Here is a 22,730-nt window from a genome sequence, read left to right as displayed (position 1 = left end):
AAAATCATTCCAAAGCGTCCGGGCAAGCCGCTAGCCATGGATGCGGCGGCCTCAGCTGCTGTCGCGGCTGCCAAGGAGGCGGCGCTGGCCGCGTCTGCCGCGGCATCTGCTGCTGCCAAGGAGGCGGCAGTGGCGGCTTCGACTGCGGTGGAGGCGGCGGCTGCCAAGGAGGCGGCGCTGCTCGCGTCTGCCGCCGCAACGGCTGCCGCGAAGGAGGCAGCGGCGGCGGCTGCGACCGCGACGGAGGCGGCCGTGAAGGCTTCGGCTGCGGCCTTAAATGCGAAGGAGGCAGCGGATGCGGCGGCGGCCGCAGGGGAGGCTGCGACGGTGGCGATTCAGGCTTTCAAGAAGCGCAAGTTCCATCTTATCGACGGTGACGACGACGATCTCATCAGCCGCCTCCCCGACGCCGTCCTCGGCAGCGTCGTGTCTCTTCTCCCCACCAAGGAAGGCGCCCGCACGCAGGTCCTCTCCCGCCGGTGGCGCCCGCTCTGGCGCTCCGCTCCTCTGAACCTCGTGGTGGACTCTGAACTCAAGACCATCGACTTGGTTTCGAAGATCCTCTCCGAGCATGATGGACCGGCGCGCTGCTTCTCGCTCCGCCTCCATATCGACGACTGTTACGACAGGATCGAAGGCTGGCTTAGTTCCCGGGCGCTGTACAGCCTAGAGGAGCTCGAGCTCGCCCCCAAGCTCTTGTTCGCCAAGACGGAGAAGTTGTGCCTGCTGCCATCGTCGGCGTACCGCTTCTCGCCCACGCTCCGCGTGGCCAAATTCCACGGCTTCCATTTCCCCGACTTGATTGTGCAGCTGTCCCTCAAGTTTCCGCGCCTCGAGCAGCTGACCCTGGCTAGCGTCACCATCTCAGAGGACGCCCTCCAGAGCATGCTCTCTGGCTGCCCTGCCTTGGAAAGCCTTGAGCTGAAGAGAAATTCGGGCATTGGTCGCCTCTGCATCAGCTCCCAGACCATTAGGAGTTTAGGCTTTTGCGCTGACCGGTGGAGTGGTGGAGGTGTCTTTCTGCAAGAGCTGGTCATCGAGGACGCCCCGTGCCTTGAGAGATTGCTACCGCTCGATCCAAAGGGTGGTACAGAGATCATACGCGTAATCCGGGCACCTAAACTGCAGATACTGGGCATGCTCTCTGAAGACATATCCGAATTCCACCTTGGAAGTACAATTTTTAAGGTAACAGCGGCCTTCAGCAATTGCATTTGATATTCTTACCGTGCAGCTACTATTCTTATATTTGCACTTTGTTCTGCAGAAAATGGTTGCTGTCAGTTTGACAACCAAAATGCACACCATGAGGGTTTTGGTTCTCTGCTCTGCTGGCCCTAATATTGACGAAGTGGTTAACTTCCTCAAGTGCTTCCCCTGCTTGGAGAAGCTGTATGTCATTGTGAGTATAGAACATAGTTGCATGCCTTAATTAAATGTCAAAACAAGCATTTCATGGATGTGTAATCTAGCCAACAATTGTAATGCTAACTTGTTGACAATTTCTTTTGTATTGTTTGTTCTCTCTGTCTCCAGTTCCAGTCACTCTCAGGCACATGGAGCTCATTGAAGGTTATGAATAATGCTCGGAAGTATGACCCACTGGACCCAATGGAATGCTTTGAGCTCCATCTCAAAAAAGTAGTGTTGAAGAATTATGACGGCAACAAGAATTTATCTGTTGACTTTGCAAAGTTCTTTGTTCAGAATGCGAAAGGGCTAAATGAAATGAAAATCACATTGCCTTACCACCGCCAGCATGAATGGTGCACTAATAAACTCAATATGCTACGACGCAGCGGTAGAGCTTCTCGAGATGCTCGAATTGAACTGACATGTGGCTCTAAGGACCATTTCACGCACAACAGGCATACCCATGATTTGTCAATGGATGACCCCTTCGACTTGCCCTCCAGAGGATGCTCAAAGTGTATAGAGAAGGGTCTAGGAGATGCTATATACCAAACTTAATTAGAGCTTGAGATGCCAAGACCACTAACCTGTGGTGCTAGCCAGTAAGCCTCCAAGCCTTTCTCGGGTGTAGTTGATGCCCATCTTGAACAATGAACATTGACTTGCCTTCTTTTGAAAGCTCAAGCTTTTATTCCTAGCCTTTAATGTTGTCCCAGCCTTCTGATGCTGTAAGAAAGGATGTACTCCCTCCGATTCATATCAATTGACGTACACTGAGTATAACTTTGTACTACTAAAGTTGTACTAAGTGTGTATCAATTAATATGGATCAGAGGGAGTACTTCATTTAGTGATGGAATGTTTTGTGACTGACTCAAAATTGTACCATGCAAAGGAGGTGGTGTGTGTCTAAGCCCAGGCTTGAAATCTGAAGTTGCATAATGTATTTTCTGTTCTATCGTGCTTGAAGCGTTTCGTCAGTAGTTTATTTTCTGTTCTGTTGCGCCTGAAGGGGTTCCTTAGTGGTTTATTTTCTGGTCTATTGGGCTTGGATGCTACTTCCTCCGATCCAGATTAATTGTGACAGATTTAGTACAAGGTTGCACCAAGTTTGCGAGAATTAATATGGATTGGAGGGAGTAGTTTTCAATCTGTTATGTCTAGGTAGTAATCCTTGTTCCTTTGCTGTTTGGTCTGTTAAGCGACAGATGACGCGTACACAAGTCTGGTTCAACCAGGACTCCTACACCGCACCTTAGACTAGGGTAGTTGTGATTTCATCTTATCTCATGTAACTATCTCTATCTCTTTAGTCTATCTCTTGGGTTCCAAGCTAAGGATCCTAACCGTGTAATCTCTCCTCTGTACGCTATACGGGAAGTTGCGCCCCGCTCTGTATAACACGCAGCCGTCGCCCTAGGCAGGGTACGACGTTCTCTCACATGGTAATCAGAGCCTACCTCTTCCATCTCATCTAGTTCCTCCATTGCCACAAACCTCCTACCATGGCCTCCTCCGGCTCCTCCAACTCAACCCTCTCCGGCCAGATCACCGAGCGCCTCACCCGCACCAACTACATCCTTTGGCGCACCCAGATCACGCCGCAGCTCCGAGGTGCTGGTTTCTTCGGGTATGTTGATGGAAGCATACCCGAGCCGGCCAAAGTCGTCGTCACCAAGGACAAGGATGGCAAGGAGGAGTCCATCCCAAATCCGCTCCACCACGTGTGGATCCGGGAGGATCAACAGGTATTGGGATATCTCCTGAATAACCTCTCAAAGGAAGTGCTCGTGCAGGTCACGTCGATCGTCCATGCACACGAGCTGTGGTCGGCGCTGGCGAAGATGTTCTCGTCGACCTCGCTGTCCCGCGTCAACAACATCCGGGCGGCGCTCACCAACGCGCAGAAGGGCACACAATCCGTGGCCACCTTCTTCGCACACATGCGATCTCTCGCCGACGAGCTCGCGGCGGCCGGCAAACCCCTGGACGACGACGAGCTCATCTCCTACATCATCAACGCCCTGGACATGGAATATCAGCCACTGGTCTCTGCCCTTGATGCTCGTGTCATCCCGGTCACTCTTGACGAACTGTTCGCTCAGATGAGCAACTTCGATCAACGAGTGGCCCTCTTCCAAGGGGCTGGGACCGGTGGCGGCTTCAAGTCTTCGGCAAATGTCGCCACCCGCGGGCGTGGCGGTGCCTCTCGTCCTCATGGCCCTCCTCGCGGGAAGAGCAGGGGCCCTGGCGGGGGCAACACCAGCAGCAACAACAACGCACGCAGCGGTGGCCGACCCTCCTACTCCAACACCAAGGGCGGCCGCCGATCTAATGGCTCCACCAACAAGTCTCGGCCTGATGCTATCCGCTGCCAAATCTGCGGTAAGCTGGGCCACTCTGCAAAAGATTGTTGGTACCGGTTTGATGAAGATGAAGAATCATCTCAAGATGAAAAGGTGGCCGGGGCTGCTGAAGCTTCCTACGGCGTCGACACAAATTGGTACGTCGACAGCGGTGCCACAAACCACATCACCGGTGAGCTAGAGAAGGTGACCATGCGGGAGAAGTACCGCGGCCAAGATCACATCCACACTGCTAGTGGAGAAGGTATGAAGATTGGTCATATTGGTCACTCAATTATTAAAACCCCTCATAGAAAAATTCATCTCAAACGCATCTTGCATGTCCCTAGTGCCAACAAAAATCTTCTTTCTGTCCACCGCATTGCCATTGATAATCATGTCTTTCTTGAATTTCACCCCTTCTTCTTTTTGATCAAGGATCAGGCAACGAGGAGGGTGCTGTATCGAGGTAGATGCGTTCGTGGGCTTTACCCATTGATTCCGGAGATTAGAAGATCCAATAAACAAGTTCTTAGTGCCACCAAAGTGTCTTCAACATGGTGGCACGATCGATTAGGTCATGCAAGTTTCTCTTTAGTTGAGCGTTTGCTTAGGAAAAATAAACTCCCATATGTTGGGGATCGTGATGTTGAAACAATTTGTGATTCGTGTCAAAGGGCCAAGAGCCACCAATTGCCTTATCCAATTTCTACAAGTATTTCTACCAAACCTTTACAGCTCATTTTTTCTGATGTCTGGGGGCCTGCTCCCTCCTCTGTTGGTAGACATACATATTATGTGAGTTTCATTGATGACTATAGCAAGTTCACGTGGATCTATCTCCTTAAGAAACGTTCGGGTGTTTGCCAAGTTTTTCTCAATTTCCAAGCTCTTGTAGAAAGAAAATTTGACAGTAAAATTCTTTCTCTCCAATCTGATTGGGGAGGGGAATATGAGAAGCTAAACTCATTTTTCAGAAACTTGGCATATCCCATCATGTTTCATGTCCTCATGCCCATCAACAGAATGGGTCAGCCGAGCGCAAGCATCGACATATTGTAGATGTTGGTTTTTCCCTTCTAGCCGGCGCCTCCATGCCCCTTAAATTTTGGGACGAGGCATTCCTCACTGCTGTCCACATTATAAACATGCTACCTAGTCGTGTGATTAACAATGAAACTCCCATGGAAAGGCTTCTTCACACCAAACCAGACTACACGTCACTTCGTGTGTTTGGATGCGCCTGTTGGCCAAATCTTCGCCCTTACAATGATCGCAAACTCATGCTTAGATCCAAACAGTGTGCATTTATTGGTTATAGTGCTCAACACAAGGGCGTTAAGTGCCTTGACATTCCCACGGGTCGTGTCTATATCTCCCGAGATGTAGTGTTTGATGAAACAAAATTTCCCTTCGCACATCTCCACCCCAATGCCGGAGCTCTCCTACGTCAAGAAATACTTCTTCTTCCATCTAGTCTTACCGGCGTGCATCAAGGGGGAAATGATTGTGATGATCCACTATTGACTAATCCTCATAATCTTGCTCTTGAGTCTTGTACTGATGCAGATGCAAACGTTGAGAAAAATGGCGAAGGAAACACTCAGAACGGTGCACAATACGCTCCAAGCGAGCGATATTTCATGTGCCACCGAACGGGGGACATATCCGGCTCGGGATCGGCGCCCCAGCAGCGTGCCCGCGAATCCCCCTCGGGATCTGTGCTGCAGCAGGGCGTCAGCGCGTCGGGCTCCGCATCAATCACCGGGCGCGGCAGCAGCCAGCCAGAAACTGCCACGCGGGCATCTCCAACTGGGCCGGGCGCGCCATCCGCTCCGCGCCAACCAGCTGGCGACACATGTCAGCCTCCGCCTCGCTAGCCAGCGGGCGGACCCCGCCACTACGTGCGCCGCCAGTCAGGTGGGCCTCCAGGCGCGGAAACTGGTGCAAGCACGGGATCCGGTGCTGATCCTGCCGCCAGTCCTGCCGCGGGTGCGCGATCCGGTGCGGATTCTGCCGGGCCCGCGCAATCATTGTGTCATGATGGGTCTGGTGCGGACTGCATGCATGGCTCGGGATCTTCTGCTCCGCCCGACACGACCACACCGACCGATGGCGCCGTAGAAAATCCTGCTGCTCCAGAAAACGCGTCGGAGCCAGGAGTATCTGCCTCGGGATCGCTTCGACCAGAGGCTGGATCCTCTGCGGAAGGCAACAGTGCAGCTCCTCCTGTTCCTTCGCGTACAAGGTTGCAAAGAGGGGTAATTAAACCTCTTAACTATAAGCAAATAACCAAATTTGGCCTAGCTTGTTCTACAGGTGAGCCAGACACTCTTGATGAGGCACTTAGTGATGAAAAGTGGAAAAAGGGCCATGGAAGAAGAATACATGGCACTTCAGAAAAATAGAACATGGTGTTTAGTTCCCCCACGGCAAGGTAAAAATTTAATTGATTGCAAGTGGGTTAGAGAATAAAGAGAAAATCAGATGGAACTATAGATCGCTACAAGGCCAGGTTGGTTGCGAAAGGCTTCAAACAACGGTATGACATTGACTATGAGGACACATTTAGTCCTGTTGTTAAAGCTGCAACTATTCGTCTTGTGCTGTCTATTGCTGTATCCAGGGGATGGAATCTTAGACAACTGGATGTCAAGAATGCGTTCCTTCATGTCGTTCTGGAAGAGGAAGTATACATGAAACAGCCTCCTGGGTTTGAAAATAAGAGTAAGCCTTCCTATGTGTGCAAGCTTGATAAAGCCATATGTGGACTAAAGCAGGCTCCCAGAGCATGGTACTCACGTCTGAGTCAGAAATTGCAAGCACTTGGTTTTACTCCCTCCAAGTCTGACACATCTCTGTTTATTTACAATAAGTCAAATACATCAATATTTGTGTTGATTTATGTGGATGATATCATTGTCACAAGTTCATCAAATGAAGCAGTGACAGGGCTGTTAAAAGACTTAAATGATGAGTTTGCTCTCAAGGATTTGGGAGACCTGCATTACTTTCTAGGTATTGAGGTAAAGAAACATGAAGATGGCCTCCACCTATCTCAAGAAAAATATGCTGCTGACCTGGTAAGAAGGGTTGGTTTACAAGGATGCAAACCATCGTTGACCCCCCTCTCAAGTACTGAAAAATTATCACTTGAAGAGGGAGTTCTCTTGAATCAAGAAGATAGTACTAGATACAGAAGTTTAGTTGGGGCTCTTCAGTATTTAACCTTGACTAGACCTGATTTATCTTTTGCTGTCAACAAAGTATGCCAGTTTCTTCATGCACCCACCACAGTTCACTGGACTGCTGCAAAGCGCATTGTGAGATATGTTAAACATACTATGAAGCTTGGTCTCTTTTTCAGCAAGTCATCATCAAATCTTGTCAGTGCATTTTCTGATTCTGATTGGGCAGGATGTGTGGATGATAGACGATCCACAGGTGGTTTTGCAGTGTTCTTTGGACCAAACTTGATATCATGGTGTGCTAAGAAACAGGCTACTGTATCTAGGTCAAGCACTGAAGCAGAGTATAAAGCATTAGCAAATGCTACAACAGAAATTATCTGGGTTCAGTCTATGTTAAGAGAACTTGGTGTGAAGCATACCAAAGTTCCATGTTTGTGGTGTGACAACTTGGGTGCTACCTATCTATCTGCTAACCTAGTGTTCCATGCAAGAACAAAGCATATTGAGATAGATTTCCACTTTGTCAGAGAAAGAGTTGCAAACAGGCAATTGAAAATCAGATTTGTTCATTCACGAGACCAAGTTGCAGATGGCTTTACAAAAGCGTTGCCCACAAGAAATTTTGAAGAATTCAAGCGTAATCTCAACTTGATACAGTTGTGATTAAGGGAGGGTGTTAAGCGACAGATGACGCGTACACAAGTCCGGTTCAACCAGGACTCCTACACCGCACCTTAGACTAGGGTAGTTGTGACTTCATCTTATCTCATGTAACTATCTCTATCTCTCTAGTCTATCTCTTGGGTTCTAAGCTAAGGATCCTAACCGTGTAATCTCTCCTCTGTACGCTATACGGGAAGTTGCGCCCCGCTCTATATAAACACGCAGCCGTCGCCCTAGGCAGGGTACGACGTTCTCTCACATGGTCTTGTATCATAAGCTAGTAACACCAGCAGTTACTATCTTTATGTATCATATACTGTAACTGTCTTTTTAGTGAAAAAGGATGGCAGTGTCATTTAACTTGCATCATCCTTTAAGCAGTGTACGACATGTGTATGGTCTGGAAGTCGCAAAGCAGAGTACCGCCTCCTTCCTATAAGCAGAGATCCATAAATTGGCATGAAAACCTATATAAGATGGTACCAAAGATACTGATCAGCATCAATCTTTTCGTATGGATGATGTTTTGTGATAGTTGTTTGTTTACATGCTGAACTAATTTTGCAATTCTACGGTGAAACGTAAGTCTGAAACAACTCCCAGTCTACCACTGAAATGAGATACAGCGAGTTGATCGGCAAACTCTTAGCAAGGAAATTCCCAGGTTCCCAAAATGACATTCCATTCCTAAAACGCAAAAAAATAGCGAGCTATCATCCGGAACGTCTTTATTTCTATCCAAGTCTTGAGAATCATCAAGCTAAAAATAGTTATTTTCTGTTTCCTTGTATTAACAGCAGCAAGAGAATAACAAGTGTACAATGTTGCATCATCTTCAGACTTGTGATAGGTAAGAGTACCCATGAGATGCGGCAATGACTGCCGGGGCGTTTGTGTTATTTCCTGTATTTGCTTTGTGATCACTGATCAGATGAGTAAAGTTTCTTGTTGCCGTGTGCATCACCAGGGAAGGCATTATGATGCAGCAGCTAGTGTCAGTCAGCTGCTTAGTTCATACTATTAGTAAGTTTGATGTGCCACAGTTGGAGCTGTTGTCTCCAGGAGAGGATATGTATTAGTGTTCGCAGTAGGAACGGGCTAGTTAGTTATTCTATAGATACAACTCAGAATTTGCAGCAGCCTACTATAATTATTCTCAACTCAAATCATGTTTATGCCAACAAGTGAGGTACCTACATCCTGTTTGTTCACCCAACCAAATATTGTTGTCTGGTTTATGTACAAGTGCAGTAGAAGTAGGGACTTGTAAAGATTGCACACGCAAGGCTTCAGCCTTTTTTGGCCAAATGCTCTGTCAGCTCAGCATCGAGAATTGAACTCTCTAGTTCCCGGTTTGCTTAATCTGTCTCTGGTTAGTCATCCCCTTTTCTTCTGTTGTTGTTCCCCTTTCATATATAGACCAGTGAGTTTAGATCATCTTGTCTGCGAAAATCTCCTACTATTCCCTCGTATTCAAAATGTAATGTGCATCAGTTTTTCCAGAAGTCAATTTTTCTGTGTTTGGTTAAGTTTATAGCAAAACATATCAACGTCTACAATACGTTTATAGCAAAACATATCAACATCTACAATATATTCAAAATATGGAATATATATCACGACCAATTTAATGGTACTGATTTGATGTTGCATGTATTAGTATTTTTCTCAATAAAATTGATCGAAATTTAAGAAGTTTGATTTTTTGATAAATTAGGAAACCTTGTATTTTGGAAGGGAAAGCGTATTTTCTTCTGAAAAATCCAGCTATTGTACATTTATTCAAACAAGTTGCGAAAATAACACGATATAAAACAGAAGCGGTAAATTAAAAGCCGAGAGATGACACCTATGGGCCACGGATCCGGCTCGCCTTGGAAGTCGTAGGATTACCTACAATGTAAACATTGGATCTTGTACATGCAAACAATAGCACCTGCGGCTCACAGCTTCCTCCCCGCTTAAAATGCAACGCCGTTACCCATGCCCCGCTGCGCAACCTAATGACTTGCCACACCGCCGCCTGGCTGCTGCAAATGCAATATCATCGGTTGCGGCGCTTGCAGCATCTAGTGGACAAAGTTGCAACACCCTAGTCTCGCCTTCGCAGCATCAATGCAAATCAGCGCCATTGCATCCTGGCTAGCCGCTCGCTGCATAGTCACGAACCGGCCGCAGCATCGTCCACTGGGTCACGCGTCGCCATTGACCGATCACAACATCGTTAGTTGGGGTTGCAACATCGCCTTTGTGACTCGTGACACCAACAATCAAGTTTGTCTGCTGGGCTCCGCTGTAGTGGACGTTAGTCGACTCTCAACAAGTCTGGGTGTCGTATGCAACACCAAGCATCTCTGCAGCATGCGCCGCTGCTCCCAGTGCATCGCTAGCCTGCCTTCGATGAGGACGCAGTGGTCCAGTGGGTTGTAGCCAGTGGCGGAGACAACGGGGACTAGGAGCCCCCCCCCCCCCTAAAATCAGAATTTTACTGCTAATTTGCTATGAACAATGACATGATTAGTAATTTTTTGCTGCTGGAAAACTTTTTTTCAATAGTTTGGCCCTCCTTGACTTGTTTTAGCAGCACTCCCCCTACTTACTTTCTGGCTCCGCCACTGGTTGCAGCAGTAGGCAACCCCTTACAACACGTTGGTCCGAGAGTGCGGCAACACGGCAACGCCCTTGCAACAGCTTGTGGTGCTGATATTAGCGGGTGCTGGTCAACCGACGCCCTAGAGATGAGGAGGTGAGTGGCACGAACGAGATTTCACAGGTGGCGACGGCGTGGAGTGCGAGGAAGGAGAGATGATGGATGGGGATCAGCCAGGGAGACGAAGAGATATAATGACAAGGCAAGGGGAGTGATTTGTGTGGGGTCCATAAGGGCACATGGCGAGCAGTCGAGGCGGCCGATGCGAGCGCGCAATTGGCCACTCGATTGAAACATTTTATACCTAAATTAAATTTAAAAAATAAAAAATAATAAAAGATCAAGCCTTCTGTTTTCTTTGTGAAAGAAAAACTCCTATGTCCCTCATTCTATTTTTTTGTAAAAGTAAAATTTAACACTAAATACGAAGGGGCTAATAAACTAGGAGGCAAGTAGAAGGATGATGTTGTGTAAACCCCTTGGTTATTTCTCAAGAAAAAAAAGAGAGGGTATACGGGAGAGTTCCCGATCCCTGGATTCGTTCCCGATCCCCCCACCACACCAACTTCCCACGGCGTCTCGGCAAGCCGCCAGCCATGGCTTCGCGGCTGCGGCGGCGGGCAAGGAGGCTGCTGCGGCTGCTGCGGCATCGACTGCAAGCTTCCAAGAAGCGTAAGATCGACGACCAAGATCCATCGGGGAGTGGCAACTGCGACCATGTCGATGGGGGAAGCGTCGATCACATCAGCCGAGTCCCCGACGCCGTCCTCGGCACCGTCGTGTCTCTTCTCCCCACCAAGGAAGGTGCCCGCACGCAGGTCCTCTCCCGCCGGTGGCGTCCGATCTGGCGCTCCGCTCCTCTGAATCTCGCGCTGGACTGTGAACTCAAGAACCTGGACTCGATCCCAAAGATCCTCTCTGAGCATACTGGCCCCGCGCAACGCTTCTCCGTCCGCCTCTTCACCGACTGCGGCGACGAGATCGATGGCTGGCTTAGCTCCCAATCCCTGGACATGCTACAGGAGCTCGAGCTCACCTGCATGTTCTGGCTCGGCCGGCGTCCATTGTCCTTGTCGGCGTTCCGATTTTCGCCCACTCTCCGCGTGGCCAAATTCCACGGGTTCCATTTCCCCAACTCGATCTCGCAGCTGTCCCTCAAGTTCCCCTGCCTCAAGCAGCTGACCCTGAAAAAGGTCGTCATCTCGGAGGACGTTCTCCAGAGCATGCTCTCTGGCTGCTCTGCCTTGGAAAGCCTCGAGCTAAAGGAAAGTCGGGGCATCAGTCGCCTCTGCATCAGCTCCCAAACTCTTAGGAGTTTGGGATTTTTCGTTGACTGGTGGAATGGAAGTAATCATATCTTTTTGCAAGAGTTAGTCATCGAGGACGCCCCGTGCCTTGAGAGATTGCTACCACTTAATTCAACGGGCAGCAAAGTGGTCATACGGATAATCTGCGCGCCTAAACTGGAGATATTCGGTATGCTCCTGTCTGAAGTCATACCCGAATTCCAACTTGGGAGTTCAATTATTCAGGTAGCAGCAGGCAGCCTTCATCAATTGCGTTTGGCATTCTTATGTGCAGGCTACTAATCTTATATTTTGCACTTTGTTCTGCAGGAAGGGGTTGCTGTCAGTTTGACAACCAAAATGCACACCATGAGGGTTTTGGCTCTCAGCTCTACTGGCCCTAATCTGGATGCAGTGGTTAACTTCCTCAAGTGCTTCCCTTGCTTGGAGAGGTTGTATGCCATTGTGAGTATAAAACATGCTTGCTTGCTTTAAATGTCACTATAAACATTTGATTGGCATGCAATCTAGCCAACTATTGTATTGCTAACCAGTCGGCAATTTTTTTTGTATTGTTTTTTTCTCTCTCTGTCTCCAGTTCCGGTTACCCTCATACGACCCAGGGGAGTATATGAATGCCCGGAAGTATGACCCACTGGACCCAATTGAATGTCTTGAGCTTCATCTCAAAAAAGTAGTGTTGAAGAATTATGTCGGCAGCAAGACTTCATATATTGACTTTGCCAGGTTCTTTGTTCTGAATACAAAAGGGCTAGAGGAAATGAAAATCACATTGCGTTACCACCGCCAGCACGGATGGTTTTCTCATCAACTCAGCCTGCTACGAGTCACAAGTAGAGCTTCTCGAGATGCTCGAATTGAAATGAGATGTGGCACTAACGATGATTTCACACACAACAGGGATGCCCATGATTTCTCAATGGGTGACCCCTTTGACTTGCCCTCCAGCGGATGCTCAGCGTGTGAAGAGGAGGGTCTAGGAGATGCTGTATACCAAATTTAATTAGAACTTGGGCTGCCAAGACCACCAACCTGTGGTGCAGTAAAGCCTTCAAGCCTTTCTATGATGTAGTTGATGCCCATCTTGAAAATTGACTTTGCCTTCTTTTTAAAGCCCAAGCTTTTGTATCTAGCCTATAATGTTGTCCCGGCGTTCTACTTCATTTAGTGATGGAATGTTTTGTGGCCCACTCAGGATTTTACCGGGACAAAGGAGGTGGTGTCTACGCTCATGCTTTATATCTGAACTTGCATGATGTATTTTCTGTTCTATCGTGTTTGAAGTGGTTCGGTATTTTATTTTCTGTTCTTTTTTTTGTGAACTATTTTATTTTCTGTTCTATTGGGCTTGGATGCTAGTTTTAGTCTGTTATGTTTAGTTGGTTGTCCTTGTTTCTTTGCTGTTTGGCCTTGTATCGTAAGATGGTAACACCAGCAGTTACTATATGTATGTGATCATATAACTTGCTTTAGTGACAACTGACAAAGGATGGCTGTGGCGCTGTGCCATTTAAGTTGTGGCCGTCCTTCAAGCAGTGTACGCCATGCATGGTCTGGAAGTCCCAAATCAGAGTACTCCTTCCCGTAAGCAGAGATCCATAAATTGGCATGAAAACTTATGTAGTACTGTATATGATGGCAGCGAATACTGATCCGTTCGAACACATCCCCAATGCAGCGTGCCGATAACATAAAGCAGAGATATTTATAGTATAAGATTTCTCATAAGAGTTAGTTTTGAGAAACCAGTCAAAGGAAATTCTGGGGTGAACAGAAAGAAAAAGCTACTATGATAGTCCATCTATATCTCTTTCTAAAACTCAAATAAAATATTGAGTTATCATCTAGATAACATGTTTATTTATATTCAAGTCTTGGAACATCATGAGGCTGAAAATTGGTTTTTCCTTGTATTAACAGCAGCAAGAGAATAACAGGTGTACAATGTTGCCTCATCTTCAGACTTGTGATAGGTCATGAGATGCGGCACCGGGTCGTTTCAGCCATTTCCTGTAATCACCTTGTTGCTATGATCAGCCGGGTAAGGTTTCTCATTGCCGTGTGCATGACCAGTAACATTATGATGCAGCAGCGAGTGTCAGTCAGCTGATTTGTTCCACAAAAGTTGGAGTTGAGAAGACATGTATTGCTGCTGGCAACTCAGAATTTGCAGCACCTTATTATTCTCAACAAGTGAGGTACTACAGCCTGATATGTTTATCACAGTACCCGGCTATAAATACTAGTATAATGCCCGTGCGTTGCCACGGGCCAAAATTATATAGAGAGAGATAGTATCATCCAAATAAACTGTAATTCATCATGTGGATGTTGCATACGACTTATAGTTGTATTGCTATAAATTTCTGTCCTTCTAATACATATTTTCTGGTCCCATATATAAACACACTGCATGAGTTCAGCGTGTATAAAAAAGACGGTGACATAAAATTCTGCAATTAACAAAAATGCACTTCGTTTGAAGTGTATGCATCTCAATGAGTTTTTTTTACTCTCTCAACATATTAGGGAAATGAAGATGTTCTCCCCCACGCAGCCAACAACCCCCCCCCCCCCACACCCACCCACCGTGGTGTCGGCATAGATGCAGATGTCCTCCTTCGGCTTGGATTGTTTTCAACCAGCTCACGTCCCTCCCGCACTAGTGTATGGGGAGGCGCAGGAGCAATGCGTCATGTAAAGTTTGATGTACTCGGTGGAGGGCCGGCTAGAGGATGAGGTGCTGACCGTGACACGAGAGGTGGGCATCTCTAAGCCGGCCAAGATGCGGTGCGTTGTCGGTGTGCCTCATGTGCTCGCCGGCACCAGTGGCGTGCTTGGCTCCCGCATTGGCTTTGGGAAGACTCTTGTTCAGTTGCTCCCTCTAGTTTAGGTACTTCGACTGACTTGGGCATTCGGAATCAAATGGTGATAGTATGGGGCCTATGTTTGATCAGATGGTGGATGTTGTCATATTTGGATGAGGAATCCACCAAGAAGGTTGCGACCTCATCGTCCTAGTAGATCTCCTATTCACAGGCGAGTTTGTTCCCTTTACAAACCAATTCTTTCTCACAGGTAATGGCAGATCAGTGATTGTTTTCTGTTTAGTTCTTTGCCTTGTTGGTGAAGGAAGTGAAAACAATATGATCATACAGGGAAAAATCTTCTTCAATGTGGATGTTCTAGAAGATTTTGATATACATATTGGTCAATACATGTATATACAAGTACAGAACCCACTCCATCTTCAGCTATAATATAATGTAACTGCAGTTCAACACTTCTGTTAGAGATGTATGATATGACTACTGCACCTTTGTGGTTTGCACACTTTTTTTGTTGTTTAATTTGCAAGACCTATGTCAAATTCCTCGAGAATTTAGCTTAGTCTGTTTGCCAATATGATCTATATAGTCGGCTGCATGTGCCTTGCCAATGTTCGTGTAGTTATACTTGTCATGGGATTAATTTATGCAGTTATTACCTGATACAATATTTTACTCTTGACTTATTCAATTCACTGATCAATTGGTTAGATAGAGAGATGGTTATTTTGCCCATTAATTGCTTAAATAAAGGCTAAACCCACAAGTTCACCCTTGAAATTGAAGTTATAGTTGAATGTCGTGTGTTGCCACATACTCCCTCCGTCCAGAAATACTTGTCATCAAAATGAATAAAAGGGGATGTATCTAGATGTATTTTAGTTCTAGATACACACCTTTTTGTCCATTTTGATGACAAGTTTTTTCGGACGGAGGGAGTATTTTTTTAGAAATAAATTCAATGATCAAATAACATAGTAATTCACAACGTACATGTGGCATACAGTTTTTGACTATATACTGAGAATATGATATGATAAGTATCGTCTAGGAGCCCATGCTCACTGTCTTCACTGGTCTGATGTCCATCATCACTTCTCCTCTGCTCTGATGTCCATAGACGATGATGGAGGTCTTGTATCCATGCTCTAGGTTCTGATCACATGAGCATAACGGTGAACTCTCATTTATGTTGCGCCCTTTGACATTCTCCCTCGTGCTCTCTTGCCCTGCCATGTCTAGCGCCGCCTGCCCGCTCACCAACATATCTAACAATTCCTCAAAAGTTCAAGGATGACACAAAATTTAAAACATATGATGATAACAAATTTAGCCCACGGATTGGAAGGAAGAAATGATTTCCCCCCATGACATGCTGTCCAACTCACCTAGCTCAGAAATGTGGAGAATAGGTCCAAGATGTCCCAGTGCAGTTTGCTATTGAGAATTGAGATCCTTTCCTTCAACAATCCAAATCAGTCTCTATAAGGATAATTAGAGAAATGCTACGGATGACCCATCTACACAATTGGAAGTGTTCTTTCCTGCTCCTAAACCATGAACCTGAGAGTTATAATTTGCTTCGTGTTCATTCCTTGGTCCTGCATGGAACCAAACATTACTCATAATCAGCTCAAAAAAACATTACCCACAATGCTTTTTTACGCAACTAAAAGAAACATTCAAAGAAAAGTCCGAACAACTTCACTTTAATGAAACAAATTCAGTCAAAAATTTGTTCTCGCTGGCGATCACATCAATATAAAATAGAAAGTATCTTTCAATTTTTAAGTTGTAAGGTGCAGAATCATCCTTTGTCGTCTACTTTGATGCCCAATCTGCATACCTTCTTGAAGAAAACTGAATAAATTGTCTAGTCCACACCCTATATCAGCTTCATCGTGCATAGTTGAATAATGCAGTAGAACAGTTGTACTAATGCCAAAAAAATGCAGGGTTCAATTGTCAGAAGTCTCCCTAATGACATGTTATTTATTGTTGTTGTTGCACACACTGAATCTTGTTATTCCACCTGCAGCTAGATGCCTAGATGAACAAATACATATCAGATTTGATTATAGAAGGGATTAATAAGAGGACATCACTAAAACGTGAAAAAATGTAGGTAATATTAATGTATTTTACCAGAAAATATCATTGTGCAAATTAGCAAACACCTTCCGTGCATAGTGGCTAGAGAGGTGAAAATAATTGAACTGTAACATCACGACATATTGGAGATAAGAACTCAGTTAACCTTTTATGTGGCATCAGCTTCGCATCAGATCAATTCCATGGATAAAAAACAACTTGTTCGTAATGTGGTACTACCCTCTTAGGCTCTCATGCTCTTTCTCTTGCAGATGCACGTGATCCCAAATTCAAAGGACGACAGTAAAGGCTTGATCATATACCTTGGCTGCCGTTCTGATCTGAGTGCGGCCACTACAGTCATCGTGGTGATTCTGCCTTCAAGCATAGCCACGGCGGTCGTAACCAGCAGAGGCGGTTCCAGCACCGTTGCACCGGAGTCAAGATTACCTAGCATGCATGTCACACGCATGGCCCACGGACGCTATGTAGCTACCCGCACCGAAATCACAGGAAACCCAACATAACATGACACACACCCTGCAAGAACAAAGGAGTCTAGTGAAGAATCAGCAAATATTAATATATTATAACCCAAGAAGAAACATAACATTTTGAGCTAACCTGAGATATCAAAGGCCCCGGAGGTCGATGGGACGACGCGGTCGCGTCCGTCTCCTCGTCGTGGCCAACCTGACGCAGTAGATGAATACAGACCGACGTTGGCTGCACCAATAAAAGTTTGTATAAACAGGATAATCATATATCTAATACAACATCAAGGTTCAGGATTCACGATTGCATTCAGTACATGAATTCTAGATGTGTTATGACTTATGGCTAATGTGTCATTCTACAGTCGAAATTACTCGAATGAAATATAAGAAATCAGTTGGTCTTTCACAAACACGATTTTGAGTCAACATTATGTCCACTTTTACAACAGATGGCAAGTCATATCCTAGTTTAAATTGAAGGGTTTCATTAGAACTGAGAGCTTCTAGGATACTTCAGAAGATTTTTCTACTTTTATTTGCATCCAGATAATCGAAAGGTATGGTGACAAGACAACATATTAATTTGGCATACCTTTGGAGAGCAGCTATTGACATTTCCCTTGAATGCAGAGAATTGCTTAATCTGAAGACCAAAGCGAAGCGGGCTGCTAGCATAACACCTGCCCAAAAATTAGGTGCCCAAAGAGAATCCAGGTACACATTGAGGAATGGCATATCCAACGCATCCGCTGCAAGAAGAAGAGTTCAAGATACATATATATATATATATATATATATATATATATATATATTTCAGATTCCAGACTGATCTTGCTGTATTTATTTTTTACGGAAGCTAGAAAATGTGCTTGTTAGCCAATAAAGAAAGACAGAAGCAAACATTCCCAGTTCCTCTTAAAATAAGCTAAGAAGGAGAAACATGACCTTAGGTTAGTGTTCAGGCTTAGGTATCGTACATTGGCAACTAACAAAATATGATGTTCCCTTTGGTTGGATACATTTTCTTCCTGCCTAGATTGAGTCAAAATTAGATGATGCATACACTCAGAGTAAAGTACATGTACACATCCAGTGGCACATGCAAATAAAACAAAGAGCCACCTCTCCAAATCATAGCCTGAATGCCTGATACAATCAAGATCTTCATCAGTCTTCTTCTCAGGCTACATGTAAATCTTCTCTAGTAGTCCTATGAGCATAAACAACTGCTCGAATCTACAAAATTGAGGAGCAATTCGGTAAAGAGACAACCACCTTTACAATGACAGTTTATAATACTATAAGTCAATAAGCGTCCAAGGCAAGTTGTGTGATTTACAAGCCTTCAGAAATGTAACTGTGTTCTACGTGTACAGAAATAATTCTCTCGTGAGGTTGTACCATATAACATAATTTTTCAGTCACTTGGTTCAGTTACGCAGAGATGGTGTTCTCATTTCTAGTTTCTAGTGGAGACAGAAGAAACAACTTTCTTAGGTTCTCCAAGTAGTATGATTGGTACCAGGCTCTTGTAGGTTCAGCGATGGATGGTTGAAAAAATGCAAACAACACACTCAAGTGGTTGTTAGAAAAAACAAGCAACACAAATAGAAGTTCCCTCGGTTAGCAATATATAGTGTACCGCTTAAAAAGAAACTTCGATCATTAACTGAATTTTTGTCTATGCTTCAGTTTTAGAAGACTAATTGGTGTTAGGCATTTGAGAAGCTTACCCCAACTGATGCACAGGATTTACAACTATAAGAAGAGATGGTAATACAAATATTCATTCTACTCTAATGCAGAAAAGAACAATAAAATTGGAACATAAGAAGAAAGATAAAATGAGCACCTACTGACTCACCTGTATGCTATGGATCTTCCGCCTCACAGACTCTGTTGACCTTCTTAGTGCACGGCAACGACGCTGCTTCTTCTGCTGCATCCGGTCTTGGGCTCCATGACCTCATAAACGACTGATTACTCCACCACTGGCTGCCCTGCTAGCCTTTAAAACCAACATCTTCCACATTGCGCCAAAGAGGAGCAGAAAACACAGACTGGAAAATTACATATGTATATAGCAGAGGCAAATATATATTCTGCATATATTTTCGAACTCAGTTTGGGCTCTCAGGGGTATTCTTCCTTCATCCCGACCCACCAGGCTCTCAGTTGCTCTTTTACAAGTAAATACTACATGTTTCGATACAACATTCGGTTTAACCTATTTGGGTTACATATCAACAATATAAGGCAAGACTAAAATGGGAAGCATATTTTAGTACACTGGGAAAGAGTAATATATGAGGAAGTATGGCAAATCATCTTACATTCCGAGGTGAACAATGAACTATATCCACAACTTCCTGATTGTTCAAGTGCTCCCATAGTTCATTTGATGCAAATATAACAAACTGATATTCTGCACAGTCTATGTTCTTCAATGGATGGTTCGGGACAAAGAATTGGATTATGGAAGGGCCTTGGAATATGGAACCAGGCCAGAAGGGGCTCATGGTTAAATTCCGAACTTTTTAGGTAGGTGTGGCCAATCATTCTGGAAACCTGAATACAAAGAAAAAAACAGAGCACAAGTAGTTATTATGTGAGATATGTGAGAAGACATCGATCTTGGGACTTTGTATAAATGGTATGCTCTTGGCATCGTTAATCCATGAAATGGGGCGCAAATTGAAACCTTTATCAAATAAACTCCTGGCCCAGGTTTACACAAACTCCCGGCCCGGTCTTGTGGCCCCTTGGACCTCCTGACCCTGAGGCAAGCGAGGTCTGAGTTGGTCCTCCAGCCGCCATACACAAAAGCTATGCAAAAATCACCTGTACACATGTGGTCCGACACATGAATGAATATCCGCGAATGAGACGAGCAGGTTAACCCTAAAATCAAATTCTTCGCCCAAAAAATCAATTTGACAAATCCAGCGATGGTAGGAGAGGGGGAGGGCTGGGCATCTTACTTGTGGACGTTGGTCTCAATGACCTGGCAGACGAAGAGGGAGATCATGGAGGTCTTGCCGGCCCCTGACTGGGCCTGGGCGATGACGCTGTGGACGGTGATGATTGGGATGACGTGTTGGGGAACGTAGTAATTTCAAAAAAAAATCCTACGCACACGCAAGATCATGGTGATGACATAGCAACGAGAGGGGAGAGTGTTGTCCACGTACCCTCGTAGACCGTAAGCGGAAGCGTTAGCACAACGCGGTTGATGTAGTCGTACGTCTTCACGATCCGACCGATCCAAGCACCGAACGTACGGCACCTCCGAGTTCAGCACACGTTCAGCTCGATGACGATCCCCGGGCTCCGATCCAGCAAAGCTTCGGGGATGAGTTCCGTCAGCACGACGGTGTGGTAACGATGATGATGTTCTACCGGCGCAGGGCTTCGCCTAAGCTTCGCGATGATATGACCGAGGTGGAATATGGTGGAGGGGGGCACCGCACACGGCTAAGGAACGATCCGTAGATCAACTTGTGTGTTCTGGGGTGCCCCCTTGCCCCCGTATATAAAGGAGGGAGGGGGAGGTGCGGCCGGCCCCTTTGGGGTGCGCCTGGAGGAGTCCTACTCCCACCGGGAGTAGGACTCCCCCCTCTTGCCTTGGTGGAGAAGGAAAGGGGGGAGGGGAAAGAGGAAAGGGGGGTGCCGCCCCCCTTCCTTGTCCTATTCGGACTAGGGGGGAGGGGGCGTGCGGCCTGCCCTGGCCGGCCCTCCTCTTCTCCCTCATGGCCCACTAAGGCCCATTAACCCCCGGGAGGGTTCCGGTAACCCCCCGGTGTTCCGGTAAAATCCCGATTTCACCTGGAACCTTTCCGATGTCCAAATATAGGCTTCCAATATATCAATCTTTATGTCTCGGCCATTTCAAGACTCCTCGTCATGTCCGTGATCACATCCGGGACTCCGAACAAACTTCGGTACATCAAAACTTATAAACTCATAATAAAACTGTCATCGTAACGTTAAGCGTGCGGACCCTACGGGTTCGAGAACTATGTAGACATGACCTAGAACCATTCTTGGTCAATAACCAATAGCGGAACCTGGATGCCCATATTGGTTCCTACATATTCTACGAAGATCTTTATCGGTCAAACCGCATAACAACATACGTTGTTCCCTTTGTCATCGGTATGTTACTTGCCCGAGATTTGATCGTCGGTATCCGATACCTAGTTCAATCTCGTTACTGGCAAGTCTCTTTACTCGTTCTGTAACACATCATCTTATTACTAACTCATTAGTTATAATGCTTGCAAGGCTTAAGTGATGAGTATTACCGAGAGGGCCCAGAGATACCTCCGACAATCGGAGTGACAAAACCTAATCTCGAATTATGCCAACTCAACATGTACCTTCGGAAACACCTGTAGAGCACCTTTATAATCACCCAGTTATGTTGTGACGTTTGGTAGCACACAAAGTGTTCTTCCGGTAAACGTGAGTTGTACAATCTCATAGTTGCAGGAACTTTGTATAAGTCATGAAGAAAGCAATAGCAACATACTAAACGATCAAGTGCTAGGCTAACGGAATGGGTCATGTCAATCACATCATTCTTCTAATGATGTAATCCCATTAATCAAATGACAACACATGTCTATGGTTAGGAAACATAACCATCTTTGATTAATGAGCTAGTCAAGTAGAGGCATACTAGTGACTATATGTTTGTCTATGTATTCACACATGTATCATGTTTCCGGTTAATACAATTGTAGCATGAATAATAAACATTTATCATGATATGAGGAAATAAATAATAACTTTATTATTGCCTCTAGGGCATATTTCCTTCAGTCTCCCACTTGCACTAGAGTCAATAATCTAGATTACATAGTAATGATTCTAACACCCATGGAGTCTTGGTGTTGATCATGTTTTGCTCGTGAGAGAGGCTTAGTCAACGGGTCTGCAACATTCAGATCCGTATGTATTTTGCAAATCTCTATGTCTCCCACTTGGACTTGGTCCCGAATGGAATTGAAGCGTCTCTTGATGTGCTTGGTCCTCTTGTGAAATCTGGATTCCTTTGCCAAGGCAATTGCACCAGTATTGTCACAGAAGATCTTCATTGGTCCCGATGCACTAGGTATGACACCTAGATCAGAAATGAACTCCTTCATCCAGACTCCTTCATTTGCTGCTTCCGAAGCAGCTATGTACTCCGCTTCACATGTAGATCCTGCTACGACGCTTTGTTTAGAACTGCACCAACTTACAGCTCCACCGTTTAATAAAAACACGTATCCAGTTTGCGATTTAGAATCGTCCGGATCAGTGTCAAAGCTTGCATCGACGTAACCATTTACGACTAGCTCTTTGTCACCTCCATATACGAGAAACATATCCTTAGTCCTTTTCAGGTATTTCAGGATGTTCTTGACCGCTGTCCAGTGATCCACTCCTGGATTACTTTGGTACCTTCCTGCCAAGCTTATTGCTAAGCATACGTCAGGTCTGGTACACAGCATTGCATACATGATAGAGCCTATGGCTGAAGCATAGGGAACATTTTTCATTTTCTCTCTATCTTCTGTTGTGGTCGGGCATTGAGTTTGACTCAACTTCACACCTTGTAGCACAGGCAAGAATCCTTTCTTTGCCTGATCCATTTTGAACTTTTTCAAAATTTTGTCAAGGTATGTGCTTTGTGAAAGTCCTATTAAGCGTCTTGATCTATCTCTATAGATCTTGATGCCCAATATGTAAGCAGCTTCA

The 22,730-nt window shown here is 45.6% G+C and overlaps 2 protein-coding genes, 1 long non-coding RNA gene and 1 pseudogene across 4 annotated transcripts; 3 read left to right on the top strand and 1 right to left on the bottom strand.

Moving 5' to 3' along the window:
• Positions 1–36: 36 nt before the first annotated feature.
• LOC123079644 (F-box/LRR-repeat protein At5g02910-like) lies at positions 37–1,971 on the top strand. The gene is made up of 4 exons (XM_044502445.1): positions 37–1,188; positions 1,268–1,402; positions 1,543–1,766; positions 1,869–1,971. The coding sequence occupies exons 1-4, from the start codon at positions 37–39 to the stop codon at positions 1,969–1,971; spliced, it is 1,614 nt and encodes a 537-aa protein (XP_044358380.1).
• A 1,424-nt stretch (positions 1,972–3,395) lies between these two features.
• Positions 3,396–3,534, top strand: LOC123151380 (uncharacterized; annotated as a pseudogene).
• A 7,223-nt stretch (positions 3,535–10,757) lies between these two features.
• On the top strand, positions 10,758–12,839 carry LOC123094555 (putative F-box/FBD/LRR-repeat protein At5g44950). The gene is made up of 3 exons (XM_044516534.1): positions 10,758–11,794; positions 11,879–12,013; positions 12,147–12,839. Exons 1-3 carry the CDS (start codon positions 10,859–10,861, stop codon positions 12,570–12,572), a joined length of 1,497 nt encoding a protein of 498 aa, XP_044372469.1. The 5' UTR covers positions 10,758–10,858; the 3' UTR covers positions 12,573–12,839.
• A 2,492-nt stretch (positions 12,840–15,331) lies between these two features.
• Positions 15,332–19,866, bottom strand: LOC123094544 (uncharacterized). 2 transcript variants are annotated; one of them, XR_006445871.1, is made up of 7 exons: positions 19,687–19,866; positions 18,850–19,553; positions 17,578–17,734; positions 17,113–17,214; positions 16,655–17,028; positions 15,786–15,998; positions 15,332–15,665 (listed from the first exon to the last, which is right to left on the bottom strand). It is a non-coding gene; the product is annotated as an uncharacterized lncRNA (long non-coding RNA). The 2 variants fall into 2 exon arrangements; XR_006445873.1 differs by having other exon boundaries at positions 15,334–15,665; positions 16,812–17,028.
• Between the last annotated feature and the right edge of the window lie 2,864 nt (positions 19,867–22,730).

This window comes from Triticum aestivum, chromosome 1B (genome assembly GCF_018294505.1).
Source record: "Triticum aestivum cultivar Chinese Spring chromosome 1B, IWGSC CS RefSeq v2.1, whole genome shotgun sequence".
NCBI lineage: Eukaryota > Viridiplantae > Streptophyta > Magnoliopsida > Poales > Poaceae > Triticum > Triticum aestivum.
Note: the sequence above shows the minus strand (reverse complement) of the source record. Positions and strands in the feature narration are given on the sequence as shown.

What these genes read in the sequence shown, in the direction of transcription:
- LOC123079644 (XM_044502445.1), top strand. Translation starts at nt 37, where the DNA reads ATGGATGCGGCGGCCTCAGCTGCTGTCGCGGCTGCCAAGGAGGCGGCG. An exon ending in TGGAGAAGCTGTATGTCATT is followed by an intron (nt 1,403 to 1,542) that starts GTGAGTATAGAA and finishes CTCCAGTTCCAG; the next exon opens with TCACTCTCAGGCACATGGAG. An exon ending in TACCACCGCCAGCATGAATG is followed by an intron (nt 1,767 to 1,868) that starts GTGCACTAATAA and finishes CACGCACAACAG; the next exon opens with GCATACCCATGATTTGTCAA.
- LOC123094555 (XM_044516534.1), top strand. Translation starts at nt 10,859, where the DNA reads ATGGCTTCGCGGCTGCGGCGGCGGGCAAGGAGGCTGCTGCGGCTGCTG. An exon ending in TTGGGAGTTCAATTATTCAG is followed by an intron (nt 11,795 to 11,878) that starts GTAGCAGCAGGC and finishes TTTGTTCTGCAG; the next exon opens with GAAGGGGTTGCTGTCAGTTT. An exon ending in TGGAGAGGTTGTATGCCATT is followed by an intron (nt 12,014 to 12,146) that starts GTGAGTATAAAA and finishes CTCTGTCTCCAG; the next exon opens with TTCCGGTTACCCTCATACGA.